We start from the raw sequence: 26,387 nt of genomic DNA, 5'->3' as shown, positions 1-26,387 counted from the left end.
ACAAATAGATAGTAAATATAATAAAAATTTAAATTATAAATCATAAATAGAAAATAGAAAAGGGAAAGTAAGGTAGTGCAAACAAACCGAGAGGCAGGTCCAGATATTTGGAGGGTACAGCCCAGATCTGGGTCAGGATCCGTTCAGCAGTCTTATCACAGTTGGAAAGAAGCTGTTCCCAAATCTGGCTGTATGAGTCTTCAAGCTCCTGAACCTTCTCCCGGAGGGAAGAGGGATGAAAAGTGTGTTGGCTGGGCGGGTCGTGTCCGTGATTTTGCTGATATTTCTCTGAACAGACATTAAAAACTTCATCACTTATTCTATTATTGTTTTACGTTGAAGAACCTGACCATTTCCTAAATTACAGATGCACTTCCCAAGCTACTGATAGAAACAGGTTCTTTAAGCTAGACTGACTACTACAGGGATGACACATTGAACTGTCACACAACACACTAGCAGTCCTGCCAGCCTAACTTGTCCGTGCTGATCTAATCTAGTCACATTTGACCCATATCACTTGAAATCATTCCTGTCTCATGCCAAGGATGTGCATATACCGTGCTTCAATTAGCAAATTTATTTTATTTAGAGATGCAGTGCAGTAACAGGTCCTTCTGACCCAACAAGCCCACCCTGCTCAATTACACCCAGGTGGCCAAGTAACTTACTAACCAGTACGGCTTTGGAATGTGGGAGGGAAAAGAGAGCACCCAGAGGAAACCTATGTAGTCACGGGAGAACATATACAGACCCCTTACAGATAGTGGCATAATTGAACCCAGTCACTGGAGCTGCAAGTGTTACAGTAACTGCAATGTAACAGTGCACCCAAATACAAGGAGAATCTATATATCTACAATATATATTAGAGAATAACATAGAACAGTACAAGCCAACTCTTTAACTTACTCCAAGACCAATCTAGCCCTTCCTTCCCACATAGCTCTCCATTTTTCTATTATCCTTGTGCCTATCTAAGAGTTTCTTAAATGTCCCTAATGTATCTGCCTCTACCACCACCTTGGCAGTGCTTTCCACCCAACCACCACTGTAAAAAAAAATACATCCCTCTGACATGCTTCCTATACTTTCCTCCACTCACCTTAAAAGTTATGCCCTCTTGTATTAGATATTCCCACCCTGGAGAAAAGGAGCTGGCTGTCCACTCTATCTATGCCCCTTATCATCTTGTACACCTCTATCAAGTCACCAGAACTCAAGGAGAATCATCCATCCTCATTGACAATATCACTGGATAAGTTGTCAATCGTCTGATGTTTGTCCTTTCCATTTAAGGAACATATTTTCAAACCAAGGAATCAAGTTGTTATCCTGAGCTCTTCCATAAACACTAAAACCAATGGAAGAGGGAGCATTTCCCATTGTAGCGTGGAGAGCATTCTAACTAGCTGCATCAGCCTCTGGTATGAAGGGGCCACTGTGCAGCAGAGGGGTGTAAACTCAGCCAACTCCACCATGGGCACTAGCCTCCCCACCATTGAGAACATCTTCGGTGCGCTGCATCTATCAAAAGGGGCCCTCACTACCCAGGACATGCATTCTCATTGCTGCTATCAGGGAGCGAATACAGGAACCTGAAGAGAAACACATTTTTGTATATACATTGTAATTTATAGTATATATTAAGCATTGCACTATACTGCTGCCACAAAGCAATAAACATTATGTTACATAAAACATGATACTGAAAAAAGTAAAGCCCCAGACCTGTTGTCACAACAATTGACTTTTTGTCAGCCACAGCTCCGGTCCTACACACCACCTCCAGCATAAACATCTCTTCGGTGCAAGGTCCGATGCCCACTGTGACGTACTCCATTCGGTTCTGGGTCAGTTGCAGGTGTCCATTTCTATAGACTCGGAAGAGGACTTGAGACGGATCTCCTGAGACTGACCAGGACACCTTGTAACCATCATCAGCAGCAGCAGTCTGGGCAAGTTTCACCAATTTCACTGGAGCTGAAATGGAAGGAGACACTATTTTTGTGTGTTTAATTGAGGAATGTTTTCAAACATCTTAAAAGCAAGTTACCGACAGCTGCAACTGAAAAGCCTCAGAAACAAGCATCTCCTCCTCCTTCCCCAACACACTTTCTAACTCTGCCTTCTGCCTCTTCCCCTTCCAGGGTCTCAGCCCAAAATGTCAACTGTTTATTCCCATCCACGGATACTGCCTGATCTGCTGAATTCCTCCATTTTGCGTGAGCGAGGGGTTTCGGCTGGAAATGTTGACTGCTCATTCCTCTCTATAGATGCTGCCTGACCTGCTGAGTTCCTCCAGTATTTTGTGTATGTGTGTTGCTCAAGATTTCCAGCACGGGTAAAATCTCTTGTGCCCATACACGTGACAAGTACAAGGGGATTGTCTACATCACGTGATTCGGTCTTCTCCATATGGAAGCAATGCTCTATATCTACTCCACCAATCACTCCCAGAATTTGGTACCATTAAATGTACTCCTGAAAAGTCAGACTCATTCCTCAATTACACTATTTATTTGTGCACAAGGAGAATAGCATGGCTGTGTCACCAAATTGTTCTAAAGTTTATCAGGCCAGTCCCTTTCAGTCTCACCTTGCAGAAGAAGCTCCTTGTCCCAGGACTCTCATGCCCAGAATCCCAGGGACAAACTCTATGTCCACCTTTAAGCTCTGCAAAACTCTGGTTAGAACAGACTTGAAGTATTGTGTTCAGTTCTGTTCACCTCATTATAGGAAGGATGTGAAAGGTTTGGAGAGGGTGCAGAGAAGATTTACCAGGATGCTGTCTGGATTAGAGAGCATGCCATACAAGGAAAAGTTGAGTGAGCGAGGGCTTTTCCCTTTGGAGAAAAGGAAGATGAGAGGTGATTTGATAGAGGGGCACATGAGGCATAGAGAGAATGGACAGCCAGATTTTTTTTCCCTCCCAGTGTGGAAATAGCTATTCTTTATAATCGTTGAATGCTGTTTTTGTTGCACGTTATGCCAACACGCCTAATACAGATAAATGTATGGAGCAATTAAAGTTGATCCTCGATAATTTTAAAGTGTTTGCAGGAAAGTATAGGGGGTGGGGTGGGGTGGTGTGGGATGTCAGAGTCAAGTTTAATTTCATGGCTGGTGCATGGAATGTGCTGCTAGGGGTGGTGGTGGAGAGATAATTTAGAGTCATTTAACAGACTCTTAGATAGGCACATGTATGATAGAAAAATGGAGGGTTATGCAGGACGGAAGGGGATAGATTGATCTCAGTAGTTAAAGGCCAACACAACATTGTGGGCTGAAGGGCCTGTACTGTGCTGTAATGTTTTATGTTCTTTAGGCATAGAGACAAGATTTAGATTCAAGGTTCAAGTTCAGTGAAATGCATACAGCAAAATGCATTTGTGTTAAAAACAACACCCCCCAGAGTGCAGTGGGGGCAGGCCACTGGTTTCCCTACACAATTTGACATCAATATACCATCACCACAATGCTCGGCAGAACTACATAAAACAACAAAATTAGCCCCCGTTCCTTCCTCACACCCATGCACATAAACAGTCCTTTAACCCAAGGACAGGCCTCCAGCAGACTTGGACACAGTCTCCTAGCGTTCTAGGATGGATCTCACAAGCCCTTTACAAACTTGGCAAGATTTGCATATGTTTATACTCAATCCCCCTACTGATAACAAGGTGGACAGACCATCTGGTTACCCAGTGGTCAGCAGCACCCTGCAGCTCGTCACAAACCAGCACAGATTCCACTACACAACACTAACTTCTCACCACATACAAAAAAAATATTCACTTTCCCATCTAGCTCTGTACAAGCAGCAAACATGGACACCTCAGTCTTTGCATTCATACTACTAACATAAGTGGAGCAAGAAGCCAGAATTAAAATTCAAAGTTCAAAGCACATACAGTGTGCATCACCATATACCATGCAGATTCATTTTCTTACAGGCATTTACAGTAAATAGAAAACCACACACAGAGACAAACAACCAATGTGCAAAGGACAACAAACTGCCCAAATACAAAAAGGATTAAGTAACTCAGCTATGAATATTGAGATTGAATCACTAAAAGTGAGAACATGCACTGTGAATCAGTTCACTGCTGAGGTGATTGAAGTTATCCGCTCTGGTTCAAGAGCCTGATGGTTGAGGGGCAATATCTGTTCCTGAAGCTAGGGGTGTGGGACTTGATGGCAGCAGCTAGAAGAGAGCGTGGCCTGGACAATGGTGGTCTGCGATGATGGATGCTGCTTTCCTGCGACAGCGCTCCATATTGATGTGCTCAACGGTGGGGAGGGCATTACCCATGATGGACTGGGCTATGTCCACTACTATTTGTAGCTTTTCCATGCAAGGGCAATGGTGTTTCCATACCAGCTGTGATGCAACCAGTCAGGTTACTCTCCAACACTCACCTGTAGAAGTTTGTCAAAGTTTTCAATGACATGCCAAATATGCAAAATCCTCTTAGGAAAGTAGAGTAGCTGCCGTGCTTTCTTGGCAAGGACAGTTACATGCTGGAAACAGGACAGATCTTCTGAGATGATAATGATGAGAAATTTAAAGTTGGGGACCCTCTCTACCTCGGATTCTCCTGATGAGGACTGGTCATTGACCTACAGTTTCTTCCTCCTGTCGTCACTAAACTTGGTTTTCCTGACATTGAGTGAGAGGTTGTTGTCAGTCTCAGTCAGTCACCATATCAGAATCAACTTTTTGGATCTGTAAAATTCCTCAAATCCACTCAATCATTTGTCAACACAAGATAGATTTATTTCTATAGATCCTCACCAACATTTAGTCAGTACCCCACAGAACACATTGTCTGAATACATCATGGCTTGGTATAGCAACTACTCAACCCAGAAACTGCAGGGTTGGGGACACAGTTCAGTTCAGTGTTCGTTTATTGTCATTTAGAAATGCATGCATTAAAAAATGATACAACGTTCCTCCAGAATGATATCACAAGAAAAACACAGGACGAACCAAGACTAAAACTGACAAAACCACATAATTATAACAACATATAGTTACAACAGTGCAAAGCAATACCGTAATTTGATAAAGAGCAGACCTTGGACACGGTAAAAAAATCTCAAAGTCTTGACAGACTCATCATCCCACGCAGGCGGCAGAAGGGAGGAACTCTCCCAGCTATGAACCTCCAAGCGCCACCAACTCGCCGATGCATTGGAAGCACCCGACCGCAGCGGATTCAGAGTCCGTCCGAAAACTTCCAGCCTCCGACACCAAGCACCATCCTCTGCCGAGCGCTTTTACCCCGCCCCCGTTATGGAAGTTGCAGCAAGTAAAGAGTTAAAAATGGCGTACTGACAGTACAGAGTGCAGACACTGTACAGTTTCAAGTTGAACAAAACCTCTGCGAGCTGGACTCCCCTTTTTTCAGCCTTTTCTGAGTTGGATGTTCAGCAAGGCAAGATGATAAGCTGACAGAGACAGTAAGCAGACATAGTGCAGTCTTCCAGGCTGAACATGACCCTTGGAAACCTCGCTCCCCTTTGTACAGCCTCTCTGTTCAAGCCTGGGAACGAAGGTCAGCAAACGTATCAAGCCAAGATTAAAAATGCAGACGACGGATTCTAGGTCAACACTTACTATTGGGCAGTCATTTTACTGATTCTCAAATATTATTGGCCTTTAACACATTGATTTAATTAGTTGACACCCAAAATATGTACTGTGATTGGTATTTAAATGTGCATATGATGGAATTCAGATTGGATCAATTTTTGTATTCAACTAGTCAATTTTTGCACAGCAATGGCATTTCTTTGTTCAAATTTCAGAGCAGTTTGGTGACAGGAGCCATGCTGTTCACCTTGTGCACAAGTGTGAATGAAGAATGAGTTTTTCAGAGTCATGGTTAATCAGCAGTGACACTGTGTGACCCTCACCCACGTAATCCCTTCGAAGACCAGATACAGCTCCTCCACAGGTTATGACCACATACAGTTCTTGAGAAGTATTTGCAACCCAAATTCTTCACAAGTCAGAAATATGCATCCAGCAATGTACAGTATTTAAATAATAACCTAGGCCAATGAGTGGTTAAACCAGGTTGGTTAACTCAACCAATCAGATACTGACACAGAGTTCCCACCAGGCAGAAGATGCTTGCAGCCGAGAGGCAGTCAGCAAATCCAATCAGCCAGTCTTCCAAACGCTCGTTCCCATATGCAGGCTGTAAGTGATCCAAGTATATAATGTATATCTACTACATGCACACTGAATAAATAGTGCAAAAAGAGTAATAATAGTGAGGTATAATGATGAAATAATATTTATGAATTTATTGTCCACTCAGAAAGCTCAGTCTCACCTGTGTTAGCCACCAGAGACATATTCGTGCTTTCTTTCACCGTGGCTCCTTCACATGCACTCTTAAGCGAAACACGCACCTGACGACAAACTGGCAAGCCGTCGACGAGGAAGGAAACCCCACTTTGTGTCAAGTTGTATGACTGAAGTAGTGACTCAGTGGCTTCACCATTTTGTTCAAGCAAGAGGACATCCAGTTGAAACCAGTCCACGTCCCCCCGAGCTGGCTTGTCCCAATAAATGGTAACACTGTTGGAATTTGATGTTATTAGGCTCAGGTTGCTGGCTGGCAAGGGTTCTACACAAAGATTAGAAAATGAATACAGTTAGAATCAGATTTATTATAATTGATATAAGTTGTGAAGTTTGTTGATTTGTGGCAGCAGTGCAAGACAAAAAAATTATAATAAGTTAAAATATAAATAGTGCAAAATAGGAATTATGAAGTACTGTTCATGAACCATTCAGAAATCTGATGGCAGAGGGGATGAATCTATTCCTAAAAATGTGGAGCATGTATCTTCATGCTCCTGTCCTTCCTCCCTGATGCTAGTAATGAAAACAAAGAGCACACCCTTCTTCATGTACTGCCTTTGAAGACGTCCTTTACGGTGGGGAGGACAGTGCCTGTAACGGACCTGGCTGAGTCAAAAACACTCAGCAGCTTTGGCTCACTTCATTCCTGTTGCATTGGAGCCTTCGGACTAGGTGGAAACGCAATCAGTCAGAATATTCTCCATGGTACAGTTGCAGAAATATGCTTCTCCCCATCCCCCCAACCCCATGACCATCAGGGAAGATACAGCAGTCTGAAAGCACACGTGATCAGGCTTAAGGACAGCTTCTACCACAATATTACAAGACTATTCAATAGTTCCCTAGTACATTAATATTGACTCTTGATTTCGGTCTTTAAAATTGTGCACCTTATTGTCTACCTGCACTGCACTTTCTCCGCAAATGTTGCTGTTTATTTTGCAAAGTTGTTTTACTTTGTTCTACCTCAATACATTGTTTAATGATTTGATCTGTAAAAACTGACAACAATAATAATAAACCAATTCCAACTTGGATAAAAACACTGGAACATTCTGATGGTCAGAGTCTCTCTGGAGGCAATATTTCACATCAGTTACCTTTGGTAAGAATCACTAATTTGGATCTTTAATGGTGTGCAAAAAAAAATTGCATATTTTAAAATTTAAACCTTCAAATCAGTTTGATCTATTTGGAAAGACAACTTATTTTTTAAAAAAAATTATAGTATTGGATAACTAGAGCAAGAATCAAAATTGTCTCACAGGCATAAAAAAAGTCACATTACTGCTGAGTTCATCTTGTCAACCCACACACAAGAAAATATTGGAAAGACTCAGCAGGAGGGCGAGGGTGAGGGAGTTTCCCTTTCCACACTTGGAACTGATGAAGGGTGTTCAACCAGAAATGTTCTCTTTTACTCTCCCCACAAATGCTGCCCGACCCATTGAGAATTTCCAGTTATTTTGATTTTCAAATATAATCAAAATTGATTCAGGCCCTCCAATGCGGTATCAATGTTTATTTGTGAAACCAAGGGCCTACCTCCTCAGCTAGATGTGAAACATCTCCCATCACTATTTCATTATATAAACTCTGGCCAGAATAGCACCTTCCTTCTGCCTACGTTGTACCTGGCTGAGTTGCTGAGAGAACAACCAGTAATGTGTTGAATTCAAAATTAGAAAATATTTATTCATGTTTTCTAATATTATTGGACGTCCGGAGTCCAGGCCAAGCATGAGGGGGAACTTCTTTACTCAGAGAGTGGTAGCTGTGTGGAACGAGCTTCCAGCAGAAGTGGTTGAGGCAGGTTCGATGTTGTCATTTAAAGTTAAATTGGATAGATATATGGACAGGAAAGGAATGGAGGGTTATGGGCTGAGTGCAGGTCGGTGGGACTAGGTGAGTGTAAGAGTTCGGCACAGACTAGAAGGGCCGAGATGGCCTGTTTCTGTGCTGTAATGGTTATATGGTTATATGTGTGTGTGGCCATCCTGTGGAAATCGGGCTGTCCCAGACCTGCGACTCCCTGGATCAGACGTCTATGCAAGCAGGAAACATGAAGGCCAGTGACTTGGTGAGCCTGGAGTTTGATGGAACCCAGAGCTCCAGACTCATCGGCTAGCCCGGGGGTTGATACCAAAGATCGAAACCTGAAGGTCAATCAGAAGTCCAGAAGGTCAATCCAACAGCTGAAACCAGGAGGCCTGGAAGCTTTTACTGTCATGGGATTGAAGGACAGAGAGACAGAGTGTGTGTGTGTGTGTGTGTGTGTGTGTGTGTGTGTGTGTGTGTGTGTGTGTGTGTGTGTGTGTGTGTGTGTGTGTGTGAGGGAGGGAGGGAGGGAGGGAGGGAGGGAGGGAAGGGACTTGTTCTGCTGTTGTTATTTTGTTGCTTCTTGTGCTGTGTCATTGTGTTCTGCCAATATTGAGGGCATGCTATGTTGGTGCCAGAATGTGTGGTGATATTTGTAGGCTGTCCCCAGCACACCCTTAGTTAGTTGATTGTTAAGCCAAATGACAGATTTCACTGTATGTTTTGATGTAGATGTGATACATAAATGAATCTGAATCTAATGCAGGGTCAGTAATATTCACTTTCATATCATAGTGGTAGATAATCGGGCTGCAACATAGGTGTAGGAAGGAAAAGAATCTTTTTCAGGACAACTCATCCCAGCCGTGACCACAATGTGGCCAGTCAGCAGGAAACCCAGGGCTCAGACTGACCCAGTCTGCAGTTTGTTGTCCAAGATGATAATGATATCCAAAGAGGGAAACTATCTTTGCCCCAAATTCTACAAACTAAATGGCCAAGTGGCTACTTGGATTTTTTTTTGGACTTGGAGATTTAGGATATTCCCAAATCTAATACAAGAGAACTGTCATTTAAGAAAAAACATCTTAATCTGCACAAAATATCCCTTTCTAAAGATTTATATTTATTCAAGTATCAAGTCTTCCACAGCACTGGATTAGAATAAACTGGGTATTAATGTAGTTTTAAATGTGATACATCTGGTGTTGCCCACAGCTAAAAAGAACATGTGTTATTAAAAAAATACGAAATTAAGATAGAAATGGAAATTTCAAGAAAGGGTTAGACTGATCTTCCAGTAGGTTAAAAATAATCACAGTAACATCACAGAGGTTAGGCCTGAACTGTGCTATAATGTTCTATGTTGTGGTTCATGATGCCACTCAGTGGCCAGAGCCTGCTACTACAGTGTGACAGTTGACACGGCAAAATTGAGAGGGTAACAGAATATTTTCGGTGGTGAACGTTGTCAGAAGACTTTTGGATAAGCAATAGAACATTTTTAACATCTGGAGAGCAGGACATGTCAGAAAGAACACATACACTACCTGTTAGTGTTACAGCGCAGATACCATGGTCCATAATATTCACACATACGATGTAGTGTCTACATGGCGTTAAACCCGTGATGTTAAGGCTTGGGTGTTTGACAACATCTTGATGCAGTTTGTTGCCATCTATATCAAACAACAGAAGAGTGCAGAGGGGATCTTTAAGGAAACAAGTTCTCAATCTCCAGAAGAAGCTTAGTCCAGTGGGAACGGTATTGATCTTCAAAGGGAAGTGATCAGCAGAAACTGAAAAGATTTAAAAAAAAGATTAGTTTTATTTGTCACAAGAGCATCCAAATGCACAGTGAGATGTGTTATTTGTGTCAATGACCGACACGGTCTGGGGTTGTACTGGGGGCAGCCTGCAAGTGTTGCTAAGCTTATTACAGCATACCCATAATCTACTGACCTGCACGTCTTTACACTGCGGGAAGAATCCAGAGCACCCAAAGGAAACCCACCCGGTCACAGGGAGAACACAGAAAATTCTTACTGACAGTGGCGGGAATCAAACCCAAACCCCAGGCACTGTAAAGTTTTGCACTAGCTATGCTAGAATGCCACCTTAGAAATTAGAAATGGTTACTGATTAGAAGTTAGCCAAAAGATTGATGCTGACATTTACCCTAAGCACCCACAGTAATATGGCAGCTGATAACGTGTCACATTCAGGACCGATTATAACAACACACATGACCTCCCCAGGGTTCCATCCCTGTGAACTGTTTATAACCCAGACAGTTCACAAGACGGCATGGTAGTGCAGTGTTAGGGGTAGCACTATTATAGCGCCCACGAGCCGGACCATTCTCACCATTGTCTGTAAAAGCTTGTATGTTCTCCCTGTCCTGTAAAAAGTAAAGGACTTCTCCCTCACAGCCAAGCCTTGCGTTCCTTTGGAACAGGAAACTTTGTTTAGCATCCTGACGAAGGGTCTTGGCCTGAAACGTCGACTGTACCTCTTCCTAGAGATGCTGCCTGGCCTGCTGCGTTCACCAGCAACTTTGATGTGTGTTGCTATGTTCTCGCTGTGACTGAGTGGGTTTCCTCATTTCTTCCCACATTCCAAAGACATACAGGTTGGTAGGTTAATTGGGCCACATGGGTGTAATTGGGCAATGATGGCTCACTGGCTGAAAGGGCCTGCTACTATTCTGGATCTCTAATTAATTAAGATCCAGGCATGAACAGTGAATTCTCCCAGCAGAAGATGCCTGCAATCCCACAGTAGCTGAAAAAGCCCGCCTGCTGGCCGCCCCAAACATTTGTTTCTGTGGGAAGTACACAAGTCGGGCACTCATAAGCTGGGTGGACCCATAACTGTTTCACTGCACAAACGCTCCCCAACCCAAACATTCCCCAGTGTCAATTGCTTTCACTTCTAATTATTCAGTGTTATATTTTTAGAAGATGAATTAAGCAACATGACTCACCTATCGCCAATGACAAATCGTGTGTCCCTAAAAAGTAAAGGACTTCTCCCTCACAGCCAAGCCTTGCGTTCCTTTGGAACAGGAAACTTTGTTTAGCACCTTCCGCTCCCTAGTAAGCAAAAAGGTGTCACTGCTAGCAGGTTGAAGCTCACGGTAAATGAAACGCTGAGCTTAAACAATCCATTTGACCACATACCACCGACCGAATTACCTGTATTTCTGCAACACTTCCATTTAACACCTCTAGGTGTGGAGGACCTTCAATGTCATTGGAGAAAGGAAGCAAAAATAAATTCACACATTAAATGAACTGCAACTTTGACACATCCACGTAGAATCATTTTGCCAATTGAGTTTTGGTTACTGTACATTATGACAGGAGGAAATTCGGGCACTTTGATCAGAAATTTATAGCACTCCAACCAGATACTTTGTCCATCCCTCCCAATACCTCTTGAAGTAGCTTGGTGCCAGACTAGAGTTAGTAGCACCCTGTAAAAGGAAAACTATTCCTGCAGCCAACCTGTATCATGGGTCAGAGCTCCCGCTGTCTGAACTGGGTGACGTTGGAAGCAAGGAGGAAGGTGGTGTGGGAATTCACTGGGTTAGCTCATGGGATGAGATAGTTGCAAATCATGTACAGCTGAAGAGGTTAGATCTGTATTACATAGAAAATAAAAAGCACAGTTACAGGCCATTTTGTCCACAATTTGCACTGACCTCTTACCCACTTTAAAATAAATCTAACCCTTCCCATCCTACATATCCATTTTTCTATCACTTATGTGCCTAAGAGTTTCAAAGTTCAAAGTAAAACTTGTATCGAAGTACATAAATGTCACCATATACTACCCTGAGAGTCTTTTTCTTGCAGGCATTTGTAGTAAATAAAAAGCATCAATGACTGTCCCTGGCAGTGAATTCTACTCACCCACCACTCTTTTCAAAAAAAAACCATAACTCTGATATCCTCCTCCCCCATTTCATACTTTCCTCCAATCACCTTAAACTTATGCCCCTTTGTATTAGCCATGTCTGCCCTGGGACAAAGATGCTGGCTGTCCACTCTGTTCATGCCCCTCGTCATCTTGTACGCATCATCTCTGATCCTCCTGTGCTCCAAAGAGAAAAGACATGGCTTACTTATCCTATCTTCACAAGATACTCTCTCTTATACAGGCAGCATCCTGGTAAATCTTCTCTGCACCCTCTCCAAAGCTTTCACATCTTTCCTATGATGATGTGACCAGAAATAAATACAATATTCCAAATCTAGTTTAACCAGGGTTTTATAGAGCTGCTCTTGAACTCAAAATATTCCTTGGAGTTCAGAAGAATGTGCGGTAACTTCATCAGGGGGCATAATAGGACAGATGTTGAGCAACAAGCAATTTGCTGGAGGAATTCAGGGATCAATCATTTGGGGGGGGGGGCGGGGAGAGGAATTGTCGACACTTCAGGTCAAAAACTTGCATCAGGGTATATGCTAAGATGTTTCCACTAGTCAGAAAGACTCATATCAGACGATGTAGTCATACAATAAGGGAGAATTCTTTATAACTGATGTGTAGGAATTTCTTCTCAGAGGATTACAGGACATTAACAGGCCCTTTGATCTCGGCATTCCATGATGAATTGTTATGCTGCCTGGCCCTATTGATGTATCTGGCTCATAGCCCTCCCATCTATGTACCTATCCAAACTTCTCAAATGTTGTAATCAAACCTGCATCCACCACTTCCACTGGCAGCTCATTCCACACTCTCACCACAGTCTAAGTGAAGAAATTCCCCTTCATATTTCTCTTAAGTATTTCACCCCTAACCTATGACCTTGAGTTCTAGTTTCATCCAATCTCAGTGGAAAAAGCCAGCTTGCATTTACTCTATTTATACCCACAAAAATGTGCATACCGCTATCAAATCTCCCCTCATTCTCCGATGCCCCAGGGAATAAAGTCCGAACCTATTTGGGCTTTTCCTGTGACTCAGGTCCTCAAGTCCCAGCAACATCCTGGGAAACGTTGTCTGGGTGTTGAACCTCTGGAATTCTCTGCCCCAGAGGGCTGTGGAGATTTGGCCATGGGAGGGTTGGGGGTGGGGGGTGGGGAGAGGAGACATTTTTGGAGAATTAGGACCACATGGAACTGGCTCAGAAGAACATAGAACATTACAGTACAGTGCAGATCTTTCAGCCCAAGATGTTGTACCTTTTACTATACGCCAAGATTAATCTAACCCTTCCCTCCCACATGATCTACCACGTTTCTATCATATATCTAGGAGATTTTCAAATGCTCCCAATGTATCTGCCTCCTCCACCAGCCTGGTGCTCCATACAACTGTGTAAAGAACTTGCCTCTAACATCCCCACTAAAAACTTTCCTCCTGTCATCTTAAAATTATTCTTCCTGGTATTGGGGGGGAATGTTTACATTTAATTTAGAGATACAACATGTTATCAAGCGCTTCCAGCCCGATGAGTCCACACCACCCGATTGCACCCATGTGACTAATTAACCTGCTGATCCATACCTGTTCAGAATGTGGGAGGAAACCGGAGCACCCGGTGGAAAGCCATTCAGTCACAGGGAAAACGAACTAAGCTCCTTACGGACAATGGTGGGAAATGAACCCAGGTCATTGATGCTGTAATGATGTTACACCTTTGTGCCTGTACTCACTGGAATTCAGAAGAATGCGTGGGGATCTCATTGAAACCTACTGAATGTTGAAAGGACTAGATAGGGTGGATGTGGAGGGATGTTTCCTCAGGTGGGGGGTATCCAGAACTAGAGGGTACAGCCTCAAAATTTAGAGGAAACCTTTTAGAAAAGGAGAAAGTTGTTTTTTTTTTAGCCGAAGAGTGGTGAATCTGTGGAATGCTCTGCCACAGACTGCGGGAGAGGCCAAGTCCATGAGTATATTCCAAGTGGAAGCTGATAGATTCCTGAATGGTCAGGGCATCAAAGGATATGGTGAGCGGGCAGGTGTCTGGGGTTGAATGGGATCCGGGATCAGCCATGATGAAATGGCAGAGCAGCTCAATGGGCTGAATGGCCTAATTCTGCTCCTATGTCTTATGGTCTACACTAACCACTACGCCACCATGTCTTGGCTATCCACTCTATCAAAGTCTCTTATCTTGTACAGCTCCATCAAGTTACCTCTCATCCTCCTTCACTCCAAAGAGAAAAGCCCTAGCTCATTCAACCTATCTTCATAAGATATGCTTTCTTGTTCACTCAGTATCCAGGTAATTCTTCTCTGCTATCCTCTCTAAAGCTTCCACATCATTCATATATTGAGGTGACCAGCAGCAGAGGGAAGTCCTGTGGGGCAGGTCTGAGGTGTCAGATGGTCCACACCTACTTCTTTTGTGGTGTCTCGCAGTTAGATGCCAGAACCAATACCACTCCCTGTGGTTGAGTATTGTCTAGGCAACGTGACCTGCAGATATCAATGGACTTGAGCATGGCAAAAGGAAAAACAAACATTAAAACAAACAAGATATTCTGCAGATGCTGGAAATCCAGAACAACACACACCAAATTCTGGAGGCACTCAGCAGGTTAGACAGTATCTATGGAGAGGAATAAAGAGTCAATATTTCAGGCTGAGACCCTGTATCAGGATGGGAAAGAAGCCAGAATAAGATGGAGGGGGGCAGAGGAGAAGCGGAAGGAGTACAAACCAGCAGGTGATAGGTGAAGCCAGGTGAGGGGGTGGTAGGTGGTTGCGGGAGGGCGTGAAGTAAGGATCTGGGACGTGATGTGTAGAAGAGAGGGCCGAAGGAGGGATCCAATAGTGAACCTTGGAAGAAAGGGAAGGAGGTGCACCAGAGGAAGATGATGAGCACTTGATGGGAAGGGGTAAGATGGGAGTCAGAATGGGGCATGGAAAAAGTGAGAAGGGGGAGGGGAAACTGCAACTTAACATACACATGGTGTAGATTTTCCAGGTTGACGACTGGGTCGCGTGTGTGAGGTGTAGGACGTGTTCCACCCTTGGTTCCAGCCACCAGGACCCAGACTTTATTTTTCCAGTGTCAAGAACATTGTTGTAGTTTAAATAAAATTTCCTACAGAATAAAAACAACAAAATATTAAAAAAAAGCAACTAGAGGTCCATTCTCAAACAATTCTGATTTTACTTTAAAAATTTAGTTCTCAGTCTGTAGCCAACATTCACCACCCACATCTTTGCCCTCAAGAAGTTGTTGGCAAACCATTGATACGCAGTCCATCAATTTGCACATCCAAATCCCCAATACTGTCCTGTTCTTCCTCCAACACTCCAATTTAACCCCATGTTTCTCCTCCTGCATTCACACTCAACCGCCTCCCGAGGACCATAAGACACAAGAGCAGAATTAGGCCATTTGGTCCATTAAGTCTTCTCAATATTGGCTGAGGAATAAAAACTGAACGGCCTGATTCTACTGTCTTGTTTTCCCTCTCAACACCATTCTCCTCATAACTTTTAACACCTTTACTAATCAAGAACCTTTCAACTTCTACATTAAATATATCCAAAGACTTGGCCTCCACAGCCATCCGTGGCAATAAATTCCACAAGTTCACCATCCTCTGGCTAAAGAAATTCTTCCTCATCTCTGTTCAGAGGAGATAACCTTTTCTGAGGCTGTGCCCTCTGGTCCTTGATTCTCCCACTATTGGAAGCATTTCTTTCACACGAAATCTGCCCAGACCCTTCTACATCCAGTGGGTTGACTGTCCATTTCCCTCCACAGATACTGCCTGAACTCCTGAGTCCCTCCAGCATCTTAAATGTTTGAGCCACTTTGTTTCCAAGACCACATAGTAACCGAGTTTGGTCAGATACACATTTCAAATTGGAGTCACACATCACGGAAAAAGGCCACTCAGGTCTACGCTGATCAGTGGGCACCCATCTGTACTAATCCCATCTTCAAGCACTTGACCTATTACCATCCATGCCTGGACAATTCAACTCTTCGCCAAGCACTTGTCAGTGACTCTCCCACCTACCACCTCAGAAAATGTATTGAAGGTATCAACACTCTCTGGGTGAAATATTTTATATAGGGGCAAAAAAGATAATTCCAGTAAATTTGGGCAGTACATTTGGTAAATTTGGTGTAGCGGTTAGCATAATGCCATTACAACACCAGTGACCCGGGTTCAATTCCACCACCGTGCGTACAGAATTTGTACATTCTCTCCGTGACCCTGTGGGTTTCCTCTGGGTGCTCCAGTTTCAAACGAAGGTTAGTAGGTTAATTAATCACTTAGGTGTAATTAGGCTGAAATGGTATGTTGCTAAATAAAAGGAATAACCACACACAATTTTAATAATAAAATTGACACATTTCACCTCAGAATTTATCCGTTCTAGAGAGGATGTTTGCTATAGTGGCAGAAGTCTAGGACCAGAGGGCACAGCCTCAGAATACAAGCACGACCCCTTAGAACAGAGATGAGGAGGAATTTCTTCAGCCAGGGTCTGTGGAATTCATTGCCACAGACAGCCGTAGAGGCCAAGTCATTGAGTATATTTAAAGTGGAGGTTGATAGGTTCTTGAGTGTCAAAGGTTACAGCAAGAAGGCAGGAAAATGGGGAGGAGAGGGATGAAAAAAAAGAGCTGAGTGAACGATGGAACAAATAATGGACTAATTATGGTGTCATATGGTCATCTTTCAAACCCAATTGCAGCTGGTGTACAGAGACGTCACCAGCTCTTCCATTCACAGAGGTCCCAGTAGGTTTGCTATCTTCATCTGCAACTGTACTTGTTGCAGTTACCCAGTGAAGGTGATGGGTGATGCAATGTCCCAGCACAGCGAGATGGCACCGCAGGTCACTGGCTCCGCTCCTTCAAGTAAAAAAAAAGAAAATTACATTCAGAAAGAATTTATGTACAAAGTAGAATGCAAAGATATGACGTTATTGCTTTAAGTGTACAGTCCGCAGCTGGGTGCAATTTCGTCACCACAGAAGAATCACAAGGGATTCTGCAGATGCTGCAATTCCAGAGCAACACACACAAAATGCTGGAGGAACTCAGCAGTCAGGCAGAATATACAGATGGGAGTAAACTGTGAATGCTTCAGACCAAGATCCTTCATCAGGACTGGAGAGGAAAGAGGAAGAAGCCAGAATATGAAGGTGGCGGGGGGGGGGGGGTGGAGAAGAAAGAGAAGAGGACTAAAAGCTGACAGGTGAGAGGGGAAATCAGGAGGGAAGGTGGGGAGGGGTCAGGAGAAGGGGAAATGAAGTGAGCAGCTGGGAGAGGATTAGGTGAAAGGAGTAAAGAGCTGAAGAAGGAGGAATCTGATAGAGGACAGGAGGAAGGGAAGTCATTGGGGAAGGCACCGAGGGGACATTAGGTGGACTCAAGTATTGGATTTGGGAGACAGAAGCAGGTGAAGACAGACAAAATAAAAGGCAGATGGAACAAGGTGTTGAGGAGGGGGAAAGGGAAAGTGGTGGAGACAACTAGGAAGGTGATAAGCAGGAACACAAAAGGCTGCCGCTGCTGGCATCTGATAACTGAGGTGATAATGGCGGGAAGAGAAGACTGGTACACTACAGTAGCACTGCAGTTAGCATAATGCTTTACAGCGCCCCCTGTAAGAGCGCTGTTCGATTCCCACCGGTCTGTGAAGAGTTTTTAACATTCTCCCCACCCCGTGACCGTGTGGGTTTCCGTCCGGTGCGACCGTACGGGAAGCAGCTGGTGGGGAGCATAGCGGTTAGCACAACGCTAGTACGGATCGGGACGTCGGGGTTCAGAGTCCCATTCCGGCGTCCTCTGTAAGAAAGTGTGTGCCTGGGTTTCCTCCCGCAGTACGGAGATGTACCTCTTAAAAAAAATAGTACAAATCTCTCAAAGTGTGCGGGCAGAGTATCTCCCAGCATAGGGAGCGCCCCGCCTTCTCCTTCAAACCTCCAGCGTTCGCAACCTTTCAACGAATGAATGGAGTAATTTCAAAAACGTGCTGGATTCCGATAAGTGGCCGTGTCTCGGTTCAAATTAACTCTTCCTGACAACTGATTTCCCCTCCCTTCTGTGAAATTAAGCGGTTCACCAGGGTTGGGAGAAGGAGATTCCAATGGTAACTCTTACAAGACAACCGGCCAGTCGGTCAGAACATCCCCGAGTGTGAGCTACTTAATAGTCCCCTTCTGGAGCTTAGGCTGGAAACTCAACTGAATCCCGGGGGGTGGGGGGAAAGAAGAAAAAAAAACCCTTCGCTCTCAATGTAAGTCACAACATCACAACCCTTATCCTGTACCAGGATAAGACCAAGGGGTTAACTTCGTTTGATAAAATGCACACGCAAATTGCTCGGCCGTAGTGACTGAGAGGTGAAGGTCGAAGCTTTTCCCGGCCACTTGAACGGAAGTTAAGCGACTCTGAAGACATCAGTAGCCGAATGACGACCAGAAACTCCCGTCCCATTACCTTCTGAAGATCTCAGTAACAGGACTGAGGTGGCGAGCCACAACAGGTTCCCAGCTCGTCTAGGCATTGTGCTGTTGAATCGGATGAAGGCGGGAGTCCTCTGCTTCTCGTTCCTGTCCTTAACCATCCCCCCATCAAAAAAGAACGACCCAACCAGTCCAGCAGAGATCCATCACCTGTAAATCGCCAATAAGGGAGGGATGAATGGAAGGTTGGGACCTGGAGCTCCTTAACATTTAAAGGGATATTCCCCGCACTGGAATGATCACCTAAGTTTTATCTTTTACTTGTCACATGTATATCAAAACATACAGAGAAATGTATCATTTGCATCAACAACCAACACAGTCCAAGGATGTGCTGGGGGTAGCCTGCAAGTGTTGCCTTGCTTCCAGCACCAATGTAGCAGGCCCACAACTTACTAACCCTAACCCGTATGTCTTTGGAATGTGGGAGGAAATCGAATCACCCAGACAAAACCCACACGGTCACAGTGAGAATGGACAAACTCCTTACAGACTGCAGTAAGAATTGATTTTCTGATTGCCAGCACTGTAAAGCATTACACTAACCACTTTGCTTACTTATCTTTACACACAAGGTCAGACACATTGAAATCCCGATCAGTACAACTAAGAAGGGTTTGCCAAATTAAAACTGAAGATGCTGGGAACACACAGTGGATCACAGAGGCTCCGTGGAAAGAGAAACAGGATCATCTTTTTGATTTGAACCTATTTGACTAGCAACCCTATCCCGGAAAAACCCAAAGACCTCATCCCTGGAGAGAAAGGATCTCCACCTGGAAGATATAAGATGGGTTACACCTAAGGACAACTTGAAAGACTGGACCAGGACAGAGGACTGGTGAGCTGCTGTTGGCAGGCCATGACCTATTAGGGGTGATGGGCTTAAGTTCGTAAGTTAAGGAATATTTCATAAGATTTATCAAATACTTTCTTAAGATAACGCTTTGTTAGGTGACTGGAATCAATAACACAAGGCTGATGTGTGACTGGTGACATCCCCTGACATCTGCTGCTGTTGGCCTTCTCATTGGCAGCGTTGGGAGATGAGGGAGTAGCCTGGACTGAGGGTTGTCGTGCATTTTCTAAACACAAGAGATTTTGTCAATGCTGGAAATCAGCACATACAAAATGCTGGAGCATAGGGTGATTAAGAAGGCACATGGTGTGTTGGCCATCATTAGTCAGGGGATTGAGTTCAAGAGCCATGAGGTAATGTTGCAGCTCTATAAAACACCAGGTAGACTACATGGAGTAATGTGTGCAGTTCTGGTTGTCTCATCATAGGAATACGTAGCTTTAGAGAGGATACAGAGGAGATTTGCCAGGGTGCTGCCTGGACTAGAGGGCCTGTCTAATGAGGATAGATTGAACAAGTTAGTGCTTTTCTCTTTGAGAAAGAGGGTGAGAGGTGACTTGATAGAGGTGTGCAGATGATAAAGTGGACAGCCAGAGACTTTGTCACAGGGTGGAAATGGTTAGTAAGGGCCATAACCTTAAGGTGATTGAAGAAAAGTATAAGGGGGATGTCAGAGGTAAGTTTTTTTTACACAAAGAGTGCAGGGGGTTTGGTGCGCCTTGCCAGAAGTGGTGGTACAGAGAGATATATCAGGGACATTTAAAAACTTAGATGGCCACATGGATGATAGAAAAATGGAGGGAAGGGTTAGATTGTTATTGGAGTATGTTAAAAGGTCAGCACAACATAGTGGGCCAAAGGGCCTGTACTGTGTTGCAATATTCTATAGTCACTAACTTCCTTAATAGATTTTCCAAAACTTTCCTGTGGCTATGGACTCCGTTCTCAATCACACACCACAGGAAGCAACTAGTCACATTATCAACACGCAGGCATCCCATAATGTTGACCACCAGTATTAATTTTCCCTAATTTCTTCAAATGACAGCCTAAGTGGGATTTGAACTCATGTTTCTGTTGTGGACCATTAATCACAGAACCTTGGAATGATTGGCCACAGCAGTGCTACCATTGGGCAATCTGGTCCCATTAAGCCAATGAGGCATCAATTAGAAAACACATTTATGTATATATATTTAGCTTCCCACCACTTTAACAGTGCCAATCAAGGATAATAATTGTCCTGAAGAAAATGAGCATCTAGTTTGTAAGTTTGTACACAGCATGATCCCACAAATAACTCTTCATGTGATGACAAAACCCTGCTATTACTTTTTTAATCCACTTCTCCTCCTTCGCCCTGTAACCCTTAACTCCCTTACCAATCAAGAATCTATCAATCTCTGTCTTAAATACCTTCACAGTGTCTCTGGTAATATATTCCACAGATTCCCCATCCTGTGGCTGAAGAAATTCCTCCTCATCTCCCTTTATTCTGAGGCTGTGCTAATGGAAACATTCTCTGCATATCCACTCTATCTAATCCTTTCAATATCCAATAGGTTTCAATGAGATCCCCTCTCATCCTACTAAACTCCAGCGAGAATTGGCCCAGAGACATCAAGTGTTCTCATATGTTAACCCCTTCATCCCAGGATCATTCTTGTAAATGTCCTCCCCAAAACTGCTCACAGTACTTCAATACAGCATGATAGATGAAATCTCACAGCAGAGGGGAAGAAGCTGTTCCTGACTCACTGAGTGTGGGCCTTCAGGCTCCCCTGCCTCCTCCCTGATGGTAGTAACGAGAAGAGGATATGTGCCTGATAATGAAGGATTGTTAGTGATGGATGTCTCCTTCTTGAAGCATCATATTTTGACAGAGTCCATGATGGTGGGGAGGGTTGTACTCCTAACGGAGATGGCTGTTTACAACACTTTGCAGCTTTTTTTTTGATCCTGTGCACTGAAGCCTCCATCTCAGTCTGTGATACAACCAGTCAGAATGCTCTCCATTGTACATCTGTAGAAATTTGCTGGAGAAATTTCATGAGGAAAGGAGAAGTCTAGACAGAGCCCATGGAGGGAATGCTGATTTTTATGATGTGCTGAGCTCTGTCTACAGTTTCTTGCAGTCTTGGGCAGAGCAATTGCCATAACAGTCTGTGATGCATCTGGATAGGCACCTGTATCTCCCTCCGATGGCAGTGACGAGAAGAGGGCATGCCCTTGATAGTGAGGGTCCTTGGTGATGGATGCTGCCTTCTTGAGGTATCACCTCTTGAAGATGTCCTCAACGGTGGGGAGGGTTGCCCCCATGATGGAGCTGGTTGAGTCTACAACCCTCCACAGCCTTTTGCCTCCTGTGCATTGGAGCCTCTGTACCTTTCATCCGTAGAAATTAGTTAGGGTCTTTGGTGACGGATCGAATCTCCTCAAACACTTAATGAAACAGGTTGCTGGTGCCTCCGTCATGGTAGCAGTAGTAGTGTGATCCCTTGAATCGAGTATGATGTTCTCCTAAGGGGTTGTCTACTGGTGGGTCTTCAGGTGGCTGTAGAGGCCAATCTAGGATCCATATAAATGGAGAATGCCTGTACATGACTTTGTTTAATGTGGGGAGGCCGATGCATAAGTAGTCACCACTCTGTTCTTTATGGATCGGGGTCAGAGGTCAGGGTCCAGTGGCCTGGAATGCAAAAAGACTGCTTCCGCCTTCTCTGCCATTGTGATGTGTCATCAGCTTCTGCCAGCCCCTCTGTTGAAGTCTCGCCTGGATCGCTCTGTGTCTGGAACCTCCTTTTGACCTTACTGCCATGGGTGACCCCACCAGGAGTTAATAGCTAGATGGCAAACTCCATCTAGCTCTTAGGATCTCAGGAACTTCCAAGTCTCTGCACCATGACAAGGTAAGGATCGTCAGGGAAATTCATGATAGCATCATGATAGCCCTCACTCTAGGTACTGTCTAACTTATGTGTGGCCTAACATATTGAACACTCATTAATGAGGCACTTCCCAGCTGCCTGGCCTAAACTTGTCATTTGCATAACATTAAATGCTCATGTAAATGTATTTAGATGTATGTATTAAAAATGTGGTAAGGATTTCTGCCCCCTCCACTCTCCCGGTCAATGAGTTTCAGACTCATCACCCTTCCTCCACATCTCTCCTCTAATGGATCTGCAGTAACTAACATCATGACATGGGGAATCAGTTTTTCCTAAATACTCTGTCATGACTCTTTCATAATTTTAAGCAGACTATGAAATGTCCCTGTAACCTCCTTTATTGGGCCTGTGTCCCAGTTCATCCAGAGCAGCTGTGTGACAGAGGACTCTCTGCTCTACTGGCTGTTCCCAGGGACACGCACACGCACACACACACACACACACACACACACACACACACACAGTTTTCAAGTGCTGCTAGAAGATGATCAACTTGGTGAAGTTCAAAGTAAATTCCTTATGAAGGAATGTGTCTGTCACCATATGTTACCCTGAGATTCATTTTCTTGCAGGCTTTCAGAGTAGAACAAAGAAATACAATACATAAAGACTGACAAACAACCAATGTGCAAAAAAGACAAACTGTGTAATATTAATAATAAATAAAGAAGAAATTAAAAAAAAACTAAGAACAAGAATTGTAGAGTCCCTGGAAGTGAGTTCATAAGTTGTGGAGTCAGTTCAGTGTTGAGGTGAGTGCAGTTACCCACATGATGAAAGATGCCCTTTGGTCTAGCAGAAGCTTGTCGCTCTGCCAGCACATTGAGATGTCCACAGAGGAATGCTGCTGACTGACACATTCCAGGCTTCAAGAGTACATGCTGAGGGACATACTGAGAAGTTTAGTGCAGACGTTACATCGGCTCGATGGGGGAGGACCATGGTGTAGGTTTCTTCTACTAGAGAGTGAACGGGTGAGGAACTATTGTAGTAGTGTACCGGCCCAGGGAGCTGCATGATGATAACAGTGCTGTTGGTTTTAATGAATGTATTGGAATACTACTTGATGCATTATCAATGAGTCAGAATCAGGTTTAATATCACCGGTATATGTTGTGAATTTTGTTGTCTCTGTTTCAGTACAATGCAATACATAATAATAGAAGAAAAACATGAAGTACACTAATAGTAGTCCTGATGAAGGGTCTTGGCCTGGAATGTTGACTGGTTACTCTTTTCCTTAGTTGCTGCCTGGCCGGCTGAATTCCTCCAGCATTTTGTGTGTGTTGCCATGAATTAGAGTAAGTATATATATTAAATAGCTACGTTAGGTAAGTAAGGCAAAAATAGAAATAAAAGAAGTAGTGAGCTGGTGTTCATGGATCAATGCCCGTTCAGAAATCGGATGGCAGAGGGGAAGAAGCTGTTCCTGAATTGTTGAGTGTGTGGCTTCAGGCTCCTGTACCTCCTTCCTGATGGTAGCAATGAGAACAAGTGCTCCCCGGACCCATACCTGATGATGATACAGCCAGTCAGAATGCTCTCCACGGTACCTCTGTAGAAATTTGCAAGTGTTTTTGGTGACATACCAGATCTCCTCAAATTCCTAATGAAATACAGCTGCTGTCATGCCTTCTTTGTAGCTGCATCGAGATGTTGGGTCCAGGACAGATCCTCAGAGATATTGACACCCAGAAACTTGAGACTGCTCTCTCTCTCCACTTCTGATCGCTCTGTGAGGACTGGTGCATGTTCCCATGTCTTACCCTGTCTGAATTCCACAATCAGTTCTTTGTTCTTACTGATGTTGAGTACAAGGTTGTTGCGGTGACAGCAAGTAGCTGATATATCTTGCTCCTGGACATCCTCTCGGCACCATCTGAAATTCTGCCAACAATAGTTGTATCATCAGCAAGTTTTTAGATGGCATTTGAGCAAACAGCATTGTATGGTTTATTCTTGTAAATAATTTTTTTATTGAATAAAACTGGTGCTGTAGAAATGTTGCATTAACCACTGTGCAGGTAGTTAGGTATGTGTAGGCAGATGTCTTAATTTAATTTGGCATCATGGCCACTACAGACACTGCAGGCCGAAGGGCCTGTTCCTGGACTGTACTGTTCTGTTGGCAGATCTCCTGGTCATTTCTTGCAAGTATTAATCAGCAAAGATAGGAACAATTCACCAATTCAGCAACCAATTGTAAGTGAGATTTAATTGCACAGAGATGATCACTGACCTGGCAGCAGCTGCAAAAAATTTTCGTTGCGCATTTTGAAAATTCAAATTATCCTGAAAGTACGTACTGTACCTGCATGACTGGGCCTCACACAGCACATACTACAGTCGCTGCTCTTAGCACACAGTTAGAGTGGGGGCTGACTAAACAGCAAGGAAGGCCCATCAATTTTTCCAACTTCCTGTAATTACCCCCTTCTCCCCTCCATTCCCCATTCTGATTCCTCACTCACCTCTTTTCTTCTCACCTGCCCATCACCTAATTATGGTTCTCCTCCTTCTTCCCTTTCACCCATGGTCCACTCTCCTATCAGGTTCCTTCTTCTTCAGCTCTTTACCTCTTCCACCTATTACCTCCCAGCTTCTGACTTCACCTCCCCTCCCCCACCCAGCCACCTTCCCTCTCACCTGATTTCACCGATCACCTGCCCCTCCCTCTACCTCCTTATTCTGTTATCTGTCCCCTTCCTTTCCAGTGCTGATGAAAGGTCTTGGCCCAAAGCAGTATTTATGTTTGTTGCTTATTGCTCTCCATAAATACTGCCCGACTTGCTGAGTTCCTCCAGCATTTTCTGCGTGTTGGTTTAGGGCCTTTTATAACTTACTCAAAAATCAATCCAACCCTTCTCTCCTATGTAGCCCTCTAGTTTTCTTTCATTCATGTGCCTATCTAAAGTTTCTTAAAAGTCTCTAATGTATCTTTCTTGACCACCATTCCTTCCGTGCATCCACTACTCTCTGAGTGAAAACATATCTCTGACATCCCCTCCAATCACTGTGAAGTTATGCCCCCCCCCCAGGTATTTCCATCCTGGGAAAATAAATCAAACTATCCACGTGATCTACACCACTTAGCATCTTGCAACTTTGGAATTTCTTGCATATTTATTCTAAAACATTTTATAATCAAGTCATTTCATTGGAGATCAGTTCAAAATCTGTTGCGTGCAGATCTGCAGAACATTCAATTATGTGAACTGCTTTGCAAAGTAAAAATATGGAGAGTTAAATTGGAAAGAAATGTAGCTTAAATCTAAAACCATTCACGTAAATCTTGGTTTTGATATGTCTTTTGTTGCAACCTGAATATGGGCACTGTCACAGGAGATCAATATTCATCTGAGAGACAAAGTAATCTCAGGGGACAAGAGGAGTGCGTGACCAGTTGGATTAATGGGCAACAACTGAGGCAAACATCCTGTTACAGAGAGCCGCAGTATTCAGTCTTCATTAGGCTATTTCTGTTGCAATATAAAATGTAGACAAAGAACATTACAGCACAGAAACAGGCCCTTCAGCTAACAATGTTGTGCCAAACTAATTAAACTGGTAATTAAATGCCTGATTTAACTAATCCCTGCCCACTCAATGTCCATATCCCTCCATTCTCTACATATTAATGTGCCTCTCAAATACCGCTGACATATCTGCCCCCACCATCCCTGGAAGCACGTTCCAGGCAGCCACGACTCTGTTATAAACACCTACCCTGTACACCTCCTTTGAGCTTAACCTTTCTCACCTTCATTTGGAAAGCATCAGCTGTCCCGTCCGTGACTCATTTGCGGGCTAGCCCTTGGACTTGTTGGTCATTCACGCAAACAACTCATTTTACTGTCTGTTTCAAAGTTTGATGTGCATGTCACAAATAAGGCGAATTTTTTTAATTTAG

General features: G+C 43.8%; 1 protein-coding gene across 4 annotated transcripts in view; it reads right to left on the bottom strand.

The window, feature by feature from the left end:
* The window catches only part of LOC134352383 (uncharacterized), a 53,967-nt gene extending 28,961 nt beyond the window's left edge, over positions 1 to 25,006 (bottom strand). For 3 of the 4 annotated variants that reach the window (XM_063059706.1, XM_063059709.1, XM_063059707.1), the window contains exons 1-10: positions 24,949 to 25,006; positions 18,642 to 18,817; positions 16,979 to 17,048; positions 15,133 to 15,272; positions 11,404 to 11,450; positions 11,193 to 11,301; positions 9,757 to 10,005; positions 6,354 to 6,650; positions 1,732 to 1,983; positions 88 to 288 (exon numbers count right to left, since the gene is read on the bottom strand). In XM_063059706.1, the coding sequence (XP_062915776.1) occupies positions 88 to 288; positions 1,732 to 1,983; positions 6,354 to 6,650; positions 9,757 to 10,005; positions 11,193 to 11,301; positions 11,404 to 11,450; positions 15,133 to 15,272; positions 16,979 to 17,048; positions 18,642 to 18,768 (1,492 nt within the window). In that variant the 5' untranslated portion in view covers positions 18,769 to 18,817; positions 24,949 to 25,006. The remainder of the gene's footprint in view (positions 1 to 87; positions 289 to 1,731; positions 1,984 to 6,353; positions 6,651 to 9,756; positions 10,006 to 11,192; positions 11,302 to 11,403; positions 11,451 to 15,132; positions 15,273 to 16,978; positions 17,049 to 18,641; positions 18,818 to 24,948) is intronic. The other variant, XM_063059708.1, reaches the window with a different exon arrangement.
* Positions 25,007 to 26,387: the final 1,381 nt, after the last annotated feature.

This window comes from Mobula hypostoma, chromosome 9, assembly GCF_963921235.1.
Source record: "Mobula hypostoma chromosome 9, sMobHyp1.1, whole genome shotgun sequence".
Lineage (NCBI taxonomy): Eukaryota > Metazoa > Chordata > Chondrichthyes > Myliobatiformes > Myliobatidae > Mobula > Mobula hypostoma.
This window is presented reverse-complemented; position numbering and strand designations above follow the sequence as displayed.